This window comes from Bos mutus, chromosome 5 (genome assembly GCF_027580195.1).
Source record: "Bos mutus isolate GX-2022 chromosome 5, NWIPB_WYAK_1.1, whole genome shotgun sequence".
NCBI classification, from domain to species: domain Eukaryota; kingdom Metazoa; phylum Chordata; class Mammalia; order Artiodactyla; family Bovidae; genus Bos; species Bos mutus.
Window position 1 is genome coordinate 104,231,449 of NC_091621.1, and position 18,033 is coordinate 104,249,481.

The window sequence follows — 18,033 nt, forward strand, 5'->3', positions numbered from 1 at the left end:
TGATACTGGGTGCTGACAGGAATTGCTTTGCAAGAATAATGGGAGGCTTTTCTGTCCATCAGGTGCCCAGCCTGGAGCTTGATATAAAATGTGAGAAATTAGGCTTGTGTGTAATATAGAGAGCCGTCTATAACCGAATGTCTCGCAAAGGAGTAAGGAAAGGAAATGCAGAGCTAAAAAGACTCCTGGCCTCAGGAGGACGTTCACGTGGCTTGACCGTGGCAACAGTTATCATCGCCATGGTCACCTCTAAGGACGCTCGATGCTAAGGTCTCCTACAGGTACACAGAACCTCGCGGGTGCAAAGCCCTCTGCCCGCATCACCTCCGGGCTCCTCACTGCCATTGGGAAGCCAGGCAGCTGAGCAGGGGTTCCTGGCTCCACTTTGCAGGTGCAGAAACTGAGGCTTGGCAGCTGGCTCCTGCCAAGGTGAAGTTCAGACCCGGCCCTTGTGGCTCTCTGAATCAGACAGGACCTGGACTTCCTTCCCTTTCCGCCTCCTCTTTTCTACCCCACAGCTGGGGACCTCACCACCTCTCCTCTGCCCTTTCCCGTGCCCCGCGGCCCTCCGTCAGGAAGATCTGATTGGCCAGCTTGGGTCATGTGCTCACCTGAGAGCCAATCGACAGGAGGAGGCTTGGCTCTGTTCACCAATGGCACCTCTCACCCTAACTCTATCAGGAGCATGGGGAAGGCCCTTTCCCAGAATGACCCATCAGCACGTCTTCCCACCCACTCCACCCAGTCCTCAGAAGGAAGAGTCTCCCGGAAACCTGCCTCTCCCAGGGCCTGAGCTCAGAACTTCCCGGCTTCTGCAGCCTCGCCCTGAAAGCTGCAGATGGGAACCAGAACCCATGTAGTCCTTCCATTCCCCCCACCTCCTTAACTGCACTGAGGTGTCCCTTCCTGTGATCAGACTCCAGGCACCCTCCCCTTCCCTGCCCAGACCCCAGTTCACAGGCGCCGAGAGCTGCTCAGATGTCCCCTCACCCTCCTCATCCCTGGACCTGACTCCAGGACAGCCCAGCCCTACACTGCTTCTTACCCTTCCCGCCAAGATGTGACGGGCTGGTCCAGGCCTGGCTGGCTTTAGTGGACGAGTGCCCCAAATGAGTGGCCTCACAAAGGCTGGGAGTTCCCGAAGGTTTGAGAGTTGGACATGTTCGAGTTACCAGACACCGGCCACACTGCAATCCCACTGTGGGGCTGAAAGCGTGGCCAGTGCCAGGGTTCCAACTGCTGAGATGACCCGGGGCATGAATGGGATGCCTAAGAAGACGGGGTGAAGCCTGGGCGGGACTTGAGGAAACGTACGTGCAGACCACGGGCATGGGTGTTGACTCCTGCGGGTGCGAGCGGGCCTGGGGGCGCAGGCTGCCCTCGGGCCACTGTCCACGCCGAAGGTGGTGCCAGGATCCCCATAAATCCAGTCTGTCCACGTCTCTCCTGACACAGGCTTTTAGAGAGGAATGGAGTTTGGAATCTGATAAACAATCTGAATCCCTTCTCTGTCTCTAAAAAGCTGTGTGACTTTGGGCGGTTGAGTTGGTCTCTCTGAGCCCAATTCTGTTGTTTAATTGTTGTTATAGTTCAGTTACTAAGTCGTGTCCCACTGTTTTGCGACCCCATGAATTGTAGCCCGCCAGGCTCCTCTGTCCATGGGATTTCCCAGGCAAGAGTACTGGAGTGGTAGCCACTCCTTTTTCCAGGGGATCTTCCTGACCCAGGGATTGAGCCTGGGTCTCCTGCATTGGCAAGTGGATTCTTTACTGCTGAGCCACCAGGGAAGCCCTGAGCCCAGTTTGCTTGTCTCTAAATCAGGCACAATCGCACCCACGTGGGTGGGTTTCCAGGAGGAATAAATGAAGCACAGGCTGCTGAGTGCAGGGGGATTCAGTGCATCTGGTGGTCTCTCCTTCCCACGAAAGAGAAGCCTCATCTCCCCCTGGCAGCTTCTACAGGGGATCAGAAAGCCCACAAGGGATACCACCAGCAGAGCTCCATGACGTGCCTGCTGGGCCGAGCCTGGGGCGTGGAGGGTGCTCGAGCCATGCTTCCTGGGCACCAGGGGGTGGCAAGCTGTCAGAAATGATGTGGGTTGGAGGCTTTCCCAATATACAGGCTGGGCCCCACCCCAGAGCTTTGGGAGGCAGGAGGGTTTTGAGAAGGTCTTGAGGAATATTTGCAAGCCCTTAGCTAGACAGGACCGCCCCTCTTAAAAGATTCCCATGCACACAGCATCATGAGGCTCACAAAGCTGTTTAATTTCCCACCTATGATACAGGATGGAGGCAGGGTGCAGAAAACCCAGTGACTGCTTTGGTGAACATACTGGAGCTGCACACAAGCCTAGCAGGCTGTGGCTTCACCGGGATCTTCTGTTTGCACACAATTGTAATTGACCTTTGAAGGGCTCCCCAGGGCACTGCGGCCTGCTGCTTCTGGGCAGAAGTTATCATACCTGCTCTTCTTTGGTAACCTTCTTTAGAATTTCATACACAAAACTTGATTGGCAAAAAAAAAGTACCAAATGTCAAAATTTCATAAAATCAGGGCAAGAACTGGTCTTCTCTTGCCATTTGGACTTAGCTGCCCCTTGAAAAATGTTTTTTTTTCCCCTCTTGGTCATTTAGCAACGCCCAGCCCAGAGATGGGAAAAGGGAGCAAAATTTAACCTTTGTGTTAGAAGAGAAGCAAGGTTTTCAACCAAACACTTAAGTCATTGGACTCATTATTTAAACACCAAAAGACAACAGATGGACTTAATTCATCTGGCCCAGCTTAATACATGTCAGCCTAACACTACAAACAGATACATAAAACCGAGATATGTCTGGGTGCTACAAACGGGGACAGGGCGTCGTCACAGGGCAATGACTTGGCTGCGCTGCGAGCCGGCCCCTCAGAACCAGTACTCAGAGACGAAGATGTGGACGCTGACGACATTCCGGTGCGACACCACACCCCCAACCACGTAGTTCATCTCCAGCTTCAGGACGGCGTGGAACGGGCCCACGATGGGCCGCACCTGGCGCACGACGCCTGGGGAGAGAGCAGAAGGTGTGTGGGGAGTTAGCAGGGACCGAAGCAACGTGGAGACCGGGGACACGATTTCCCTCCGGGATTTTCAGAGCTGCAGGAGTGCTCGGACCTCATCAAGTCCCGCCTGAGCCAGGTGCTTGCATCTCCCTCCAAGTGATCACCCCCGGGCTCTGCCATCATCCCTGGGGACGAGTGACAGCGGGCTCTCTGCAGCCCGTCCGCTGTGAGCAGCTCGCCCTGTGAGTCTGTGCGCGTGGGCTTTGGAGTCCTTGCCTTAGTCCTGCCAGCTCCTCTTCTGTGAGCCTGCTTTCCTCCTCTACCACCGTCTATCCAACCAAGAACTTAAGAGTCTAGATAAAGGGCCTGGCATGGAGCAGATGCCCAGAAGACACCCGTCCCAGTCTCTCCTAACCCACTGTGCCCACTTGTGACCCATGGGAGGAAACAAAGCATGTGTGAGCCTCTTCCCCCAGTCTCTCACGTTGAGGACTGTCCTGGGGGCCTGGAAACCTTTTATCTGAGCAGAGAAGTCCTAGTTCCCTATGGGACACACTCCTGGGTCCTTCTTTCTCCACACCTCTTTTTTGAAGGGTGACACCTGAACCCTTGCCCAGTGTTCATGGTGAGCAAGAGGCAGCTCGAGTCCAGCTCGAGCAGCAGAGATGGGTCAGGGCAATCAGAAGGACAGACGGCACGGGGGAGACAGGTGTCTGTCCGGGGAAGCAGAAGCCTGCCGTGTAAAGCTCCTGGGGGGTGGCAGGGAGGTCTGCCTGGACCACAGCAGGGACCCGGCAAAGGCCATGATGGTGGCCTCCCCAGACAGGGCTCAGAGGGAAGGGCAGATAAGTTCAGCTCAGTCGCAGTGGAGGAGGAACAACCCCAAGTGTCCTGTCCCCGCAAGTTCCATGTCTCCAGGCCGGACCCTGACGTCGCTGCCTGCCCAAGCAGGGCACCCAGCATCTCACGGAGAGAATGCCCCTGCACTCGGGGACCAGATGCTCTCCTCCTGGCTGGATGTGGAGAGCCCACCACCCTCTCGGGACCTCAGATTCCACAGTGAGCAGATGATGCCACGTGAGCCTGTGCTTTGCACTGACTGATCCCGACCCGACCCGCCCCCCAGCTCGGTGTCCACCATGGTGTGAGCTCCAGGGGTGCAGGGCCACCTCCCTGCCGGACGGGTGGGCTCACTGCCTCACTTCTGCACGCGTTCATGCATTCCTCAACAGGTACCAGGCACCGTTCATGGTGATGCCAAGAAAACAAACAGAACCCTGGTTTCAAAGTCAGTGGGGACCTAGGTGAGTGCCGTGCTCTGACAGAAGTCCACACACTGTCCAGCGGGGGTGAGGATGGAGGTGAGGGAGGCGGGGGAGTCAGGAAAGGCTTCCTGGAGAAAGTGCCTCTCTTCCTGCAGATCCCCGTGCCTGGCACAGAGCAGGTGCCACCCCTACAGCTGTTGACATTTAGGAGGGACCCTCTTCCATCGCCCCCGCTCTGATATTAGGACTTGCCCAAAGCCGTGTGGCGCAGGGGTGTGCTGGAGCAGCCGGTCGTCTGGTCGTGCCATATGACAATTTCCAAGCCCAACGTGACGTCACTGAAGGTGGGGTCAAGAACCACCCATCACTGCAGGGCTGTCTACAAACAACACCCTGGAGCCTGAGAACCAGCCAGAATGCAGAGTGTTTGCTGCGTCCAACTGCTGACTGCAGGCTGGTTTGTACAAACAGCCCTGCCGCTGACTTGGGAAATGTGCACCCAGCGTGGCCCTTCACACCCACGCTGAGATCAGTGAAGGCTCTGGGGAGTCTAAAGGGGCCCAGGGCCTTTTGCACCCGTGGCCAGTTCTCGGTCAAGACCACCAAGTTCATGGTCAGGAAGGGGATTTGGGCAGGCCATCCCCCTTTCACTCCCTGGGCTTGTGTTTCAAAGGTGAAGAGCCCAGCAGTAGGGTGGAATTCCAGGCTATTCTAAGCAAACAAGGGCTCTAGCTCTGATGGAAAGATAAGCAGAAGCTTCGGTGGGCTGTCAGCACCCTTTCTCTGCCCCTGCCTGGCGATGACATCCCAGTTCTGTCCTGTCTGAACGCCCACGAGCATCATCAGCTCCCGGCTAAAGACGGGGCTTGTCGCCACTCTCGGTTTGCCCATGGCCCTGTGGCAAGCACGGCCCCAGACTCTCCAGTCCCTCAGCCCTCACCAGCGTGACCGTCTCCTCTCCCCAGGCCGGAGACCGCCACCGGCGCCACCAGCCTCAGTGGCCTCGGTCCCCTGCACGCATCCCTGGGGCAGTGCTCAGAGGGCTCAGGGGGCTTGAAGGAAAGAGGTGAGAGGCTCAGTGAGCCTGAGAGCTAGTTTAGGACAGAGAGCAACGAGGTGGAGGGAACAGTTCCGCAAGCTATGATCAGACACGTATTTATTTCTATATATTATCATGATACTGTGTGTGTGTGTGTGTGCACGCACGCTAAGGTGCTTCAATCGTGTCCGACTCTTTGCAACCCTATGGACTGTAGCCCTTTCAATATCATATAATTAATATATGATATACAAATATATGGGCTTCCCAGGTGGAGCAAGCAGTAAGGAACCCACCTGCCAATGCAGGAGACGCAAAAAGACGTGGGTTCAATCCCTGGGTTGGGAAGATGCTCTGGAGGAGGGCATGGCAGCCCACTCCAGTATTCTTGCCTGGAGAATCCCATGGACAGAGGAGCCTGGTGGGCTGCAGTCCATAGAGTTGCAAAGAGTGTAAGTCACTTCAGACATGACTGAAGTGACATAGCACACACGCAGCACACACACATATAAATATATATATAGTTTAATTATTATAAATACAAAGTATATATTGTTGTTGTTGTTAGTTGCTCAATCGTGTCTGACTCTTTGCGACCCCATGGACTGTAGCCTGCCAGGTTCCTCTGTCCATGGATTTCTCCAGGCAAGAATACTGCAGTGAGTAGCCATTCCCTTCTCCACTGGATCTTCTCGACCAGGGATTGAACCTGGGTCTCCTGCATTGCAGGCAGATTCTTTACTGTTTAAGCCACAAGGGAAGCCCTTTCAGGACACAAGGTTTGAGTCCAGCTGACCTCAGTCAGAAGCATGATTCCAGGTTGGTTACTGAAATTTTGAGTCCCCACTTCCTCCTCTGTGAAACAGGGATTAAACGGCCATCTTCAGAGTCAGAAACAAAACCATCCCAAGACCATGTGCTGCTTCCCCCTCAGAAATAAGCGCTGGATCCCATAAAGCGCCACAGCATTCCAGTGTGATATGAATTTCAGTGCGAGTAGGACCGGATTCCTCCATGATTGAAAAACAGAGCAAATGCTGGACATTTTTATTAGACTGCCTTAAACATTGACGAGAAAGGAAAGCTCTGGATGTATAGAAAATATATTTAAATCTCAATATGTACTGTTAGGGCACTTCATGAGGTTTAGTTTCTATGACGCCTAAAGACCAGAACGTCACGCTGTTGGCTAAGTGTTCCAACTGTAAACAGCTAAGAGGCCAAACAGAACACTAAAGGAAACTAAGAGCTGCTTTAGAGAAGAAGGGCGTTGAGAAGGGGAAGAGGGAGCAGAAGGCTGAACTTCAGATGTAGGTCACACTCAGGGCCTGGATTGTCTCAGGATCTTTGCATTTAACAAGAGAACGACTGAGGTGGAAGACACAGGCATCTGCAAGGGTTAAACAAGGCATTGTGGGAGTGACACAGCAGGTGAGCAGGGGGTCAGCCGCCCTGGCCTTCTCCTGTGACCTGGGGTCCACATCCCAGGCCACACCCACTCTGTGGATCTGACCACTTCTTCAGCCTAGCCACACTTCCTGGGGGCTCTGATTTCAGTGAATACGCTCCCTTCATTCCCAGGTTAGTTCAAGCTTGAGATCCACCTCCTGGTCCTCACCTTCACTGAACCTAGACTTTCTCCTGATATCACTTCTTTCTTCACAGCTTTCCCACCCATCCATCCACCCACCCATCCAATCATCCATCCATCCACCCACCATCCATCATCCATCCGTTCACCTACACATCCATTCACCCGTCATCCATCCATCCATCCAGTAGAGGCCATTCTGCACAAGGGAAGTTTAAGGAAGATTCTACAGAGGAGCTGACTTCAAATTGGATTTTAAATACTAAGCCGGGGGCTTCCCTGGTGGTCCAGTGTTTAGAATCTGCCTCACAATCCAAGAGACACTGGTTTGATCCCTGGTCGGGGAGGATCCCACATGCCATGGAGCGAGTAAGCTCCATGGAGCCATGGAGCATGTGCCACAGATACTGTGGCCCAAGTGCCTACAGCCTGTGCTCCACAAGAGAAGCCACAGCAGTGAGAAGCCCAGCGCAGCCAAAAAATAAATGAGTTTAAAATAAAAACGACCAAGTAGGAGCCAACGAGGTAAGTAAAGTGAAGGTGTCAGGAGCTCAGTCGTGTCCGACTCTTTGCGACCCCCACGGACTGCAGCCAGGCTCCTCTGTCCGTGGAATTCTCATGGAGTGAGAATACTGGAGTGGGTTACCATTTCCTTCCCCAGGGGATCTTCCCAACCAAGGGATCAAACCCAGGTATTCCACACTGCAGGCAGATTCTTTATCATCTGAGCCACCAGGGAGGCCCAAGGTAGGCAGGACCTGTGCAAAGGCCCCAAGTGTGAAGGTTTCAGTCAGTTCTGGGAACAGAGTTAATCCTGGGGAAAGACAAACAGAGGAGGGTAAGGAGGTGGTAAAGGGCTTCCTCAGGGACCTCACACCTTGTCAGGCTCACAGGACTGGAACCCAGAGCAGTAGTCTCCTGGCCTCCTCACCGCCACCGATTCTAGACAACTGTTCTTTCAGAACCACCATCAACCTTCTGGGTGCAGGGAAACAAGAGAGGGAACTAGACAAACCCTTGCTGCCCAAATGTGGCATCACAGACATTAGAAACTGAACCTCCACCAGGGGTCCAGCTGCATCCGTCACTTGCTTCTACAGATGTGTGGCTGGCACCCACTCTGTGCCAGGCGCTGGGGACCGGCTAGACCGCCTGCGTCCTCTCTCATGAAACCTTGCCAGCCCCACTCTGCGTCACCTGGTACCTGGTCTCCCTCGAGGGAACCCTCACAGTCGACTCCCCCTGCGGACGCAGGGTCTACATCACGTTCATCTCTGTCCACTGTCCGCAGCGCAGGGCCCGGGGCGGGACACAGTGGGAGCACCGTCACAATTATCCCGTGGGATGAAGGCAGAGGAAGAGAGAGAAAAGAGAAGAAGGAGCGAGGGGAGGGAAGAGGGACCCTACTCCCTGAGGGCCCCTCAAACCTTTGTCCTGAAGGGAAGGGGCCACTGAAGGCTCTGAGCGGGAGCAGCTTTATGTGGAAAGACCATTCCTGCAGCAAAATGCAGGAGAGAGGGAAAGGCTCTTTCCAGCATGCCTGCCTTGTCCATCTTCCCTGCTGGGGTGTTTACCTCCCTAACTTTCAAGAGCCCCAGGGAAAAAAAAAAAGGCCATGATGTTCAACTGTGTTAATCTTCCAAATCCTCATCTTTGGCATTTCTGCTTCGGGTCCCAGACACTGCTGGTATTCCTCGGCGTGTCTGTGCCTCTGAAAGATATAATTAAGTCTTTTTTTTTTTCCTTTGAAAAATGTAGGTCCCCTCGGGCACTTCACCTTCATGTCTCGTCTCTGCTTTGTAAATTGCAGCCGATGTGCCAGGAGCCCGAACACAGAGCCCAAGTGTCCAGCAGGAGACCTCCATCGCCTCCTGGGGACTGTGGTCTGGATTCCAGGCCCCTGCAGCCATCCCCAGGCTTCTGCCGCTTGACTGGGGTCGCAACTGATCATCCACAGGTTGTCTGAAAGGAGGAGGATCATCCATGAGGGCCTCTGCACGAGACACTGGTCTGCGGAGACCTGGAATCACAGTCTGGCATTGCTCTGCTGCGTCCTCACCAAGCAGCCCTGTGACCTTGTACGAGACACCGTCTTTCTGAGGTTCAGCCTCCGACTCAGAAGTCCTGCGATTCTAACAGACCAAGTGTAATGGCGTGAACAGGGCTGTTGAAGAGCATCTTAGCAAAAATGATGATCCATCCAGAGACGGCATGGTACCTCACGCCAGTGGAAATGAACTGTGCTTTTCAAAAGACAGAGCTTCAAGTTGAAATAAAGGCAGAGGGAAGAAAGTCAGCATCAGATGAGAATAAGACGTGGTTGCTACCTGAAATCAGGGTACGGAGTCATTGGTCTTCTCGGTTGTCAGGGTCTCCCCACTGCCATGTGAGGCCAGAGGTCAAGGGCACAGACTTTCTTTTCCGGTCAATCTTTTTAAAATTTAATTAATTAATGTTTAGTTGCACTGGCCCTTCGTTGCTGCAAGCAGGATTTCTCTAGTTGCGGCGAGCAGGGGCTACTCTTCCTTGCAGCGGCCTCTCTTGCTGCAAAGCACAGGGTCAGGATGCGAGGGCTTCAGTAGCTGTGGGCACATAGGCTTAGCTGCTCTGCGGCCTGTGGGGCCTTCCAGGATCAGGGATCAAACCCACGTCCCCTGCACTGGCAGGCAGACTCTTATCCGCTGCGCCACCAGGGAGGTAGTCCTGGTCACTCTCCTATCTCTGGTTCTTGGAACATAGTAGGTCCTTGGTCCTACTACAGACCTGCCACATAGGAGGCCCGCAGTAAGTGAATCGCTAAATGAACGCGTGAACTAGAGACCGAAGCAGGAAGCACAGTTCATGAAGTTGAAAGTTATCACCCGGAGAAACAAAACTGGTGGGAAGGAACGGATGATAGCCAGAGGTCGCTGGGTTTTCGGGTGTGGCCCATGTGGAAGCAGAAAGGCAACAGGTGAGAACCAGGCCTCCCTGTCTGACCCCAGCGGCTGCCACACTGAGCCACGAGCCCGGGAGAGGTGACGAGTCGGCCTGTTTGGACAAGGTGCCAGGACCAAGAATCTTGGAGCTCAGAGGAGACCCATGTGGTTTCACCAAACACTAACACAGCGGGAGACTGGGGAAAAAGCAAACCATCACCAGGATCTCAGGACATTTTCCTCAACAGGGATAACTCCAGGCCAGGATGAGCAGCACAGACCGAAGGCAAAGAGGAAAACACACGAACAGGAAGAAATACGGCCCGTATGTCTAACGTCCAAAGCTATAGTGGTGATGGGCCGGGAAGGAGGTCCACAGCGGGGGAGGAGATGGGAACGGACGGGCCCCTGCGTCCACTGTTCCTTCCCGTGGTGCCCACACTCCTCGGGGGGGAAGGACCATCACCTCCCTCCCACCAGGGAGGAGCTCGGGGCTCTGTGGGCTAACGTCCCTGATCACAGGGCTCTCAGGGCACAGCGCTACCCAGACGGGACAGACCCTGAGCTTAGTTCTCTCCACCTGACCGCACCTGCCCTAATGTGGTGTGGAGGAAACTTCCAGAATGTACTGCCCTTGGCTGAGTCATCCATACAGGGCAAAAACGGCAGAGAGGAACTACAGGGCAATCATATCGGTCATGGGCGGTGAAGGAACGGAGCTCCCCAATCCCTGTCTTCTGTTCTTGCCTGAAAAACACCCAGTAAGAGCTGGAAGGTGGAGGACAGGGGTCTTAGTCGCAGATTTAAAGTCGGCCTCAGCAGAACCATCCTCCCGACTTCTCGGCTCTCATAAACACACTTCCTCCCGGGTCTCTCACAACCAAACCTGAGGGTCTACGTGGGGAAGCAGCAGGGAACCGGAGCCAACCCCCGGGGGCCCGCCTCTCCCTCGGGCAGAAAGAGGAAAAGAAACGTCAGCTCCACACGAAGCCTTCCAGGCTCCTTCCTGGATGCAGGAACCAGCATTTCCAGGGGCACGTGGTGGGTATGAAGACACCCCCGTCCACCATCTCCTCCCCCAACAGCTCAGCCACACACGCTGGGGCCTCATGGTTCCAGGAGGAGCGACGGGGGTCTGGGGGTGAAATGAGTTCTGAACCAGAAACAGCAAACCTGCCCCCGAAGCCAGGCCCTGGGCCGTTGCCCCTCCACCAAGCCGCCTGGCCTCACCGGAGGGAGAGACAGCCTGGGCAGTTTTCCAGAAGGGATTTGCCGTCTGATGCACCTGCTTTTACCAGGCTGGCCCAGGATGCAACGGTAATGGGAAGGGCGAGAGTCCTCCCCTCTTTCTCTGCGAGTCCTCCCACCTGGATCAGCCCCACTCACTTCCTGCTGGGGCCCCTTCCCCATCGCTAGACCCAAACTCATCAGCCCCCTTGCATGTCTCCAGGTGCCCCCAGATGAGAAATCTCAGGGCTGGGACAGACCTCAAAGAGGAGGACTCTGCCTGGTTCAAGGTCACACAGGACGGTCGTGGCAGCAGAAACCCCACATCCAGCCCCACCAGGCTGTGTGCAGGCCTCAGTCATGCCCCCCGAGCCTGGAAGCCCCTCTGAGCCTCAAGTGTCCTCACCTGGAGAATGGGGCCATCTCCCACAGGGATAAGTGACACAGCTGTCGTTCAATCGCTCAGTCATGTCCGACACTGTGCGACCCCATGAACTGCAGCCCACCAGACTCCTCTGTCCATGGGGATTCCCCAGGCAAGAATACTGGAGTGGGTTGCACACATGGAGTGGGTTCCTCCTCCAGAGGATCTTCCCTACCCACGGACTGAACCCTTGTCTCCTGCATTGGCAGGGGGATTCTTGACTACTGAGCCATCAGGGAAACCCAAGGGACACAGGACGTGTGGCCTACATGCTGGGAGTGTCCAGCACACAGCAGTGCCCTTGCTGTTGAGACGACTGTGACCGTCGAGGACCCGGCACTCGGAGTTCTCAGCCATGAGCACAGATGGGACGCTCCGTCTGGGAACACCCGGCTCTGAGGCCGCGGGAAGTGCGTGGTGACAGTGGCTGATGGTGGGTGTCTGGGTCCTCTGTGTAGTTACGGTTGTCAGGTGAGGCCGTCGGAAGATCCGTATCATCATCAGACTCCTTTTTCCCCCTAATTTCACACAACATGCCTCTGCAGCTGTTTGGCTAAAAACACTTCATTTTCTTAAAAGAAAAAAAGAATAATTTATTAACGTGCCGGTGATCTCAAAGGCTTTTCAGAAGGTGCATAACAGCAGCGGTAAGAGCATCACAAATCATTCTGGACACGGCCAATCCGCAGGAGAACTCGGGAGATGCCGAGAGCCCGCTCTGGGCTCATTTAACCCCCTGGTGACTCTGTGCGTGAGCAGGCAAGCGTGACCCTGCAGCCTGCTGGGCACCGGGCCTGGGCACCTCCTAGTGGGCACGCTGTGTGCGCACACGTGTGCACGCAGGGGTGTGCAAGAAAGAGAGACACATAGGGTGACGGGGGGCGTGGCACAGATGAGCCCTCGTAGGCTCTTGCCTCCGGAAATGTACAACCGGTGGAAGAGGAGGCAAAACACGCAGTGGGGACCTCCCTGGTGGCCCAGTGGCTAAGAGTCTGCGCTCCCAACGCAGGGGCCCAGGTTCAATCCCTGGTCAGGAACGACATCCCACGCGCTCACCGGTGCTCACATGATGCACCTAAGACCCAGTGCAGCCAAATTAAATAAATAAATATTAAAAAAAACTCACAATGCCGTGACCACACCGCCCCGCAACTGGCACCAGCATTTCTCCGTTCGCACGCACAGCAGACCTTCTGGAAGGAGTCCCCCTGTGGTGCCTCCAGGGCTCCCACCCTGACGTGTCTCCCCTTGACCCCACTCCACTGAGAATGGCCTGGTCAAGGTCGCCATCAGCTAGGGCGATACTGAACCCAGTGGTGAATCCTTTGTCCTCATGGTTCCAAATAGGAAAAGGAGTATGTCAAGGCTGTATATTGTCACCCTGCTTATTTAACTTATATGCAGAGTACATCATGAGAAACGCTGGACTGGAAGAAACACAAGCTGGAATCAAGATTGCCGGGAGAAATATCAGTAACCTCAGATATGCAGATGACACCACCCTTAACGGCAGAAAGTGAAGAGGAACTCAAAAGCCTCTTGATGAAAGTGAAAGTGGAGAGTGAAAAAGTTGGCTTAAAGCTCAACATTCAGAAAACGAAGATCATGGCATCTGGTCCCATCAGTTCATGGGAAATAGATGGGGAACCAGTGGAAACAGTGTCAGACTTTATTTTTTGGGGGGTCCAAAATCACTGCAGATGGTGACTGCAGCCATGAAATTAAAAGACGCTTACTCCTTGGAAGGAAAGTTATGACCAACCTAGATAGCATATTCAAAAGCAGAGACATTACTTTGCCAACAAAGGTTCGTCTAGTCAAGGCTATGGTTTTTCCTGTGGTCATGTATGGATGTGAGAGTTGGACTGTGAAGAAGGCTGAGCGCCGAAGAATTGACACTTTTGAACTGTGGTGTTGGAGAAGACTCTTGTGAGAGTCCCTTGGACTGCAAGGAGATCCAACCAGTCCATTCTGAAGGAGATCAGCCCTGGGATTTCTTTGGAAGAAATGATGCTAAAGCTGAAACTCCAGTACTTTGGCCACCTCATGCGAAGAGTTGACTCATTGGAAAAGACTGTGATGCTGGGAGGGATTGGGGGCAAGAGGAGAAGGGGACGACAGAGGATGCTCAGTTCCTCCATGAGCGTGTCTGGTCTCTGGGCACCAGCCGCCATCTACCCACGATCACCTCCCAGACTTACTCTACCCCTGTGTGGCCAAGGGTGTCCCACAAGGCCCACAGTCTTAATGCCAAAGGGAACATGCGACCTCCCCAGAGCTGCCGTGTCACAATTTCCCCCAGCTCACCTGCTGACAACCTCAGTCTGCTTGTTCTTTAGGTCAAGACCCATGCAGTCATCTTTGTCTCACACCCGACTCTTCAGCAAAACTTGGCACCACCCCCTGATGTATCCGGAATCTGTCTGCTGCCCACCCTTCCTGCCAGGGCCACATGGTCAAAGCCACGGTCACCTCCAGCATGGATCACAGGTCTTTTGAAAGGTTTTGCAAGAAAGTGAAAGTCACTCAGTTATGTTCTACTCTTTGCGACCCCATGGACTTTTCCAGGTCAGAATACTGGAGTGGGTAGCCTTTCCCTTCTCCAGGGGATCTTCCCAACCCAGGGATCGAACCCAGGTTTCTCGCATTGCGGATTCTTTACCAGCTGAGCCACAAGGGAAACCCAAGAATACTGGAGTGGGGAGCCTATCCCTTCTCCAATGGATCTTCCCGACCCAGGAATCAAACCGGGGTCTGCTGCATTGCAGGCGGATTCTTTACCAGCTGAGCTATGAGGGAAGCCCACAGAGCAAGCCACAATATCCAGAGGCTAAGACTCTGCACTTCCAAAGCAGGGGGCCCAGGGTTTGATCCCTGGTCATGAAACTAGATCCCCAGGCTCACCCAGGCGCCCAGAGGGATCGTCTCCCACCTCAACCCAAAACCTTCCTATGGCTCCCACCTCACTTGGCAGTAAAGCCCAAGCCATTGTGGTGGCCTCAAGACCCTGCCTCATGGGCCCATGCAATTCGAACATGCCAGGCTTGCCTCTGCCTCAGGGCCTTTGCACCTGCCATCCCCACTGCCTGGAGCTCCCCTTCCAGATCTCCGCACAGCTCATCTCCTCAGCTCCCCGGGTCCTTAGACGAACGTCTCCCACCACCAGATGCACAGTGGCTGCCCGCTCCCCTCTCCTCCCCCGCCCTCTGCACAGCACTCATACTGCCTGACAATGCGGATGTTATACTTATCTCCTGGCTGCTCCTAACCCCGGAAGAAAACATGTGCATGGCTAGGATTCACATCTGTCTCTCTTGGTGGCTGATGCATCCCTAGAGCAGAGCCTGCTCCCTTGGGACACACACATTATTTGCTAGAAGAATGAAGACCAGAGTCCTCTAAGAAGCTCGGCCCTGGGGCTTTGGGAGCACAAAGCAGCAAGCCACCCACTCTGCCTGTGGGGGGTGGGGCGTGGAGGGCGTGTGAGAGGAGGTGACGGCTGTCTTGGGCTCTGAGGGATGAATAGGAGCTTAACCAAGAGGAGAAGGAGGTGAATGCCATAGCTCAAGTCCAGGAGACGAGAGAGGCCATGAAATGGCTGGGGTCTGGGGCGTGGGCTGGTGTGTCTGGAGCAGAGTGGAGGGAAGGGGGAGGGAAGAATGCTGGACGCTGCGGAGCAGATGAGCAAGCTGAGGCTGAAGACGTCTCCAGCTGGGCGGCAGGACTGGACGTGAAAGGTGGGGTTAAAACCTGGCAGACCCGTTAGCAACCGGCTGCGGGGGCGGGAGGAGGGGAGCAGAGGGCCCCTGGCTTCCGGAGCCTCGTGGCTGGAGCACCTTTCACCACCATGTGGAAGCACCCTGCTGAGACAGGAGGGAGGCTCCAGCCAGGCCAGTGGACCTCGTGGCTGGGAGACGACGTCGGGGGTGGGGGGCAGGGGGCCAGCAGGTGTGAGAAGCAGCCCACGTGATGCACGGGTCCATGCGCAGGAGCAGAGAGGTGTCCAGTGAGGCCCACGAAAGCAGAGGACCCCTCTGAGCCCTAAGAGTCCCCTGCCAGCCTGGGGGTGGCCTCTGAGAGTTTCTGCTTCTGTGAAACTGGGTGTCGGGCCCCTCCTCAAAGGCCTTTGCAGCAGGAATAGCTGTTTCTCTATGAGTCACGATGGCTCCGGGCCCAACGCCTCTGGCCCATCGCTGCTCCGTGAGGCCCCGGCACAGTCAGCACAAAAGGCGCTGGTGTCCGTCACTCTCAGCGCCCGTCTCAGGCCTCTGAGAGGGCGCGCCTGCCCTCTACGCCCCCCTGCCCTCCGAGGCCTGCCAGCCTCCAGGTGAGGTCGGCCGAGGCCCGCCCCTTTGCATCCCCTGGGAAACGACTTGGCTGCCGGCCAGGGTGTGGCCCCGGCGGGCGGGGCGGGGGCTGTGCCTCCCGGAGAAGAGAAAGCGCCTAATCCCGGGATTTGCCGTGAAAGCAGGACAGGGCCGATCACTCATCACCGGCAGAGACGGCCGCGCTGCTGTTTCTAGGCGGAATTTCTGAATCTCATCCGTAATGTGTACTGATCCTGGGCCAAGCTTTCCGAATCAGGCTCCCGGACGGGTCAGCCGCGTGTGTTTAACCCCTTACGAGGTAAAGATTCCAAAGAGGCCATCTGAACCCTGCAGGCTGGAATGCCCGAGACTGACTTGAAGGCAGACGGCTGGGCAGGCAAGCTCTTTGCTTTGCATGAGGCTTCCCCTGGCCAGGGGCTGAGGTACAGCTGTCTTTACTCACAAGCTCTTGTCCTGGGGCTGCTGTGTACAGCTGACTAAGCTGTGCACTGCACGTAGAAGAGGCTGTGAATGGTGCCCCCCAGGGTTGTAAAGTGCACAAAGTAGTCAGTGTACACTGCAGCCTTGCCACATTATTACTTGTCTCTCTCGCTGAGACATTAACAGAGACAAAACCTACTGCTGAAAAATAAACTGCAGGAATTCATATGGCAGGATGCTAGGGAAGCCAGGAGGCAACGTCTTGAAAGCAGGATTTGTGGCTTGGGTGTAAACTTGTCCCCCAGCACCCAGCACAGGGTTAGGCATGGAGTAGGAATCCAGGAGGTTCCTGTTGAATAAACAATTCAAGGATGACAGAACTCAGGAGGCATGGCCTCCACCATTCTGCTTCCAGCCTGACTCATCAGCCCAGGCCATGAGGGGTGCCTATGACACAGCTCCCAGGTAACTGGAGCCACTTTGGGGTGAGCAGTCCCAGGAGCATCCCATGTGACCCCACGGCTGTTCTCCTGTCCTTTCAGGGGGCTCCGAGACTTCACCAGCTCTCTAGCCCCAAACGGCCTCCGCACAGTGGCTCATTTATCCCCTAACAACCTACCCAGCTATGTTACAATACATACAACTCCTTCTGGTGCTTATACCCTGGCAAGGCAAGCATTACTACGGCAATCTCACCGAGAAGAAAACCGAGGCTCTGAGAGGTTGTGAGACCTGCCGGAGGTCACACAGCTAGAAACCGACAACCAAGCAAGAACCATGCTGGGACACCTGACCCCAAGCTCAGTGCTCCAGCTGTGGAAGCAGAGGCTCCAGGGTGTTTTGCCCTAAAAGGGCCACCCCAGCCATTGATATTTTTCCAAAGTGAAATACAGTAACAGTCCTTGTATGCTCACAAAAAAACTTAGAATGCTCTTTCAAAATGTAAAAGCTTCTGGTTCACTTGAGGACGGGGAGTGAGGATATTGTTATTAGGGTGGTGACCTATGGGCCAAATTTAGAGGCTTTGGCACAGACAACGTGGGCTGTGGGAAAAGGTTTGGGTTCCACGAATACTGACTGCACCTACTACATGCCACGTGGTGCTAGGAGCTTCCTTATCATTTCATCAAATGACAAGAATGGTGTCCGCAATTAGGGAATATCCGTCCTCAACCTAACCCATGTCCATGCGTATGTGCTCAGTCACTCAGTCGTGTCCCACTCTCCTGTGACCCCATGGCCTGCAGCCCACCAGACTCCTCTGTCCGTGGGATCCTCCAGGCAAGAATCCTGGAGTGGGTTGCAATTTCCTCCTCCAGGGGGATCTTCCCAACCCAGGAATCGAACCCACGTCTTCTGCATCTCCTGCATTAGCAGGCGGATTCTTTACCACTGGGAAGCCTTACAAGGTGAGCTGGACCATCTCCATTCATTCAGACTTTATTGGGAGCATGACTGGTTGCCATGGTACCCAGGCAGGAGCTGAAGATAGGAGCACCTCTGTTCCTCAGGGGACCCAGGGGTGGATGAGGAGCCCAGGGAACAACCCAGAACAGACTGGACGTCCAGCACACCTGCTTGCCAACTGACACTGATGCTCTTCGTTTTTTTTTCCTATAGAAACGGTGATGCCCACCAAGGATCGAGAGGGCCATTCACGAAATCAACCACTGGGTCTAAAAAGTAGCTTGAGCTGAGTGCTGTCTGGTTCCTATTGGCTTCGGGGAGGTTCTAGTAGAAATTTTGGCAAAGCACACCCTCTATGTAGACAGACTTTTTTTC

The 18,033-nt window shown here is 54.9% G+C and overlaps 1 protein-coding gene across 1 annotated transcript in view; it reads right to left on the reverse strand.

Annotated features, from left to right (window-relative positions):
• Window positions 1-2,243: 2,243 nt before the first annotated feature.
• The window catches only part of FBLN1 (fibulin 1), an 80,924-nt gene continuing 65,134 nt past the window's right edge, over window positions 2,244-18,033 (reverse strand). The window contains exon 17 of the mRNA XM_070371445.1: window positions 2,244-3,042. Coding sequence (XP_070227546.1) covers window positions 2,903-3,042 — 140 coding nt within the window. The 3' untranslated portion in view covers window positions 2,244-2,902. The remainder of the gene's footprint in view (window positions 3,043-18,033) is intronic.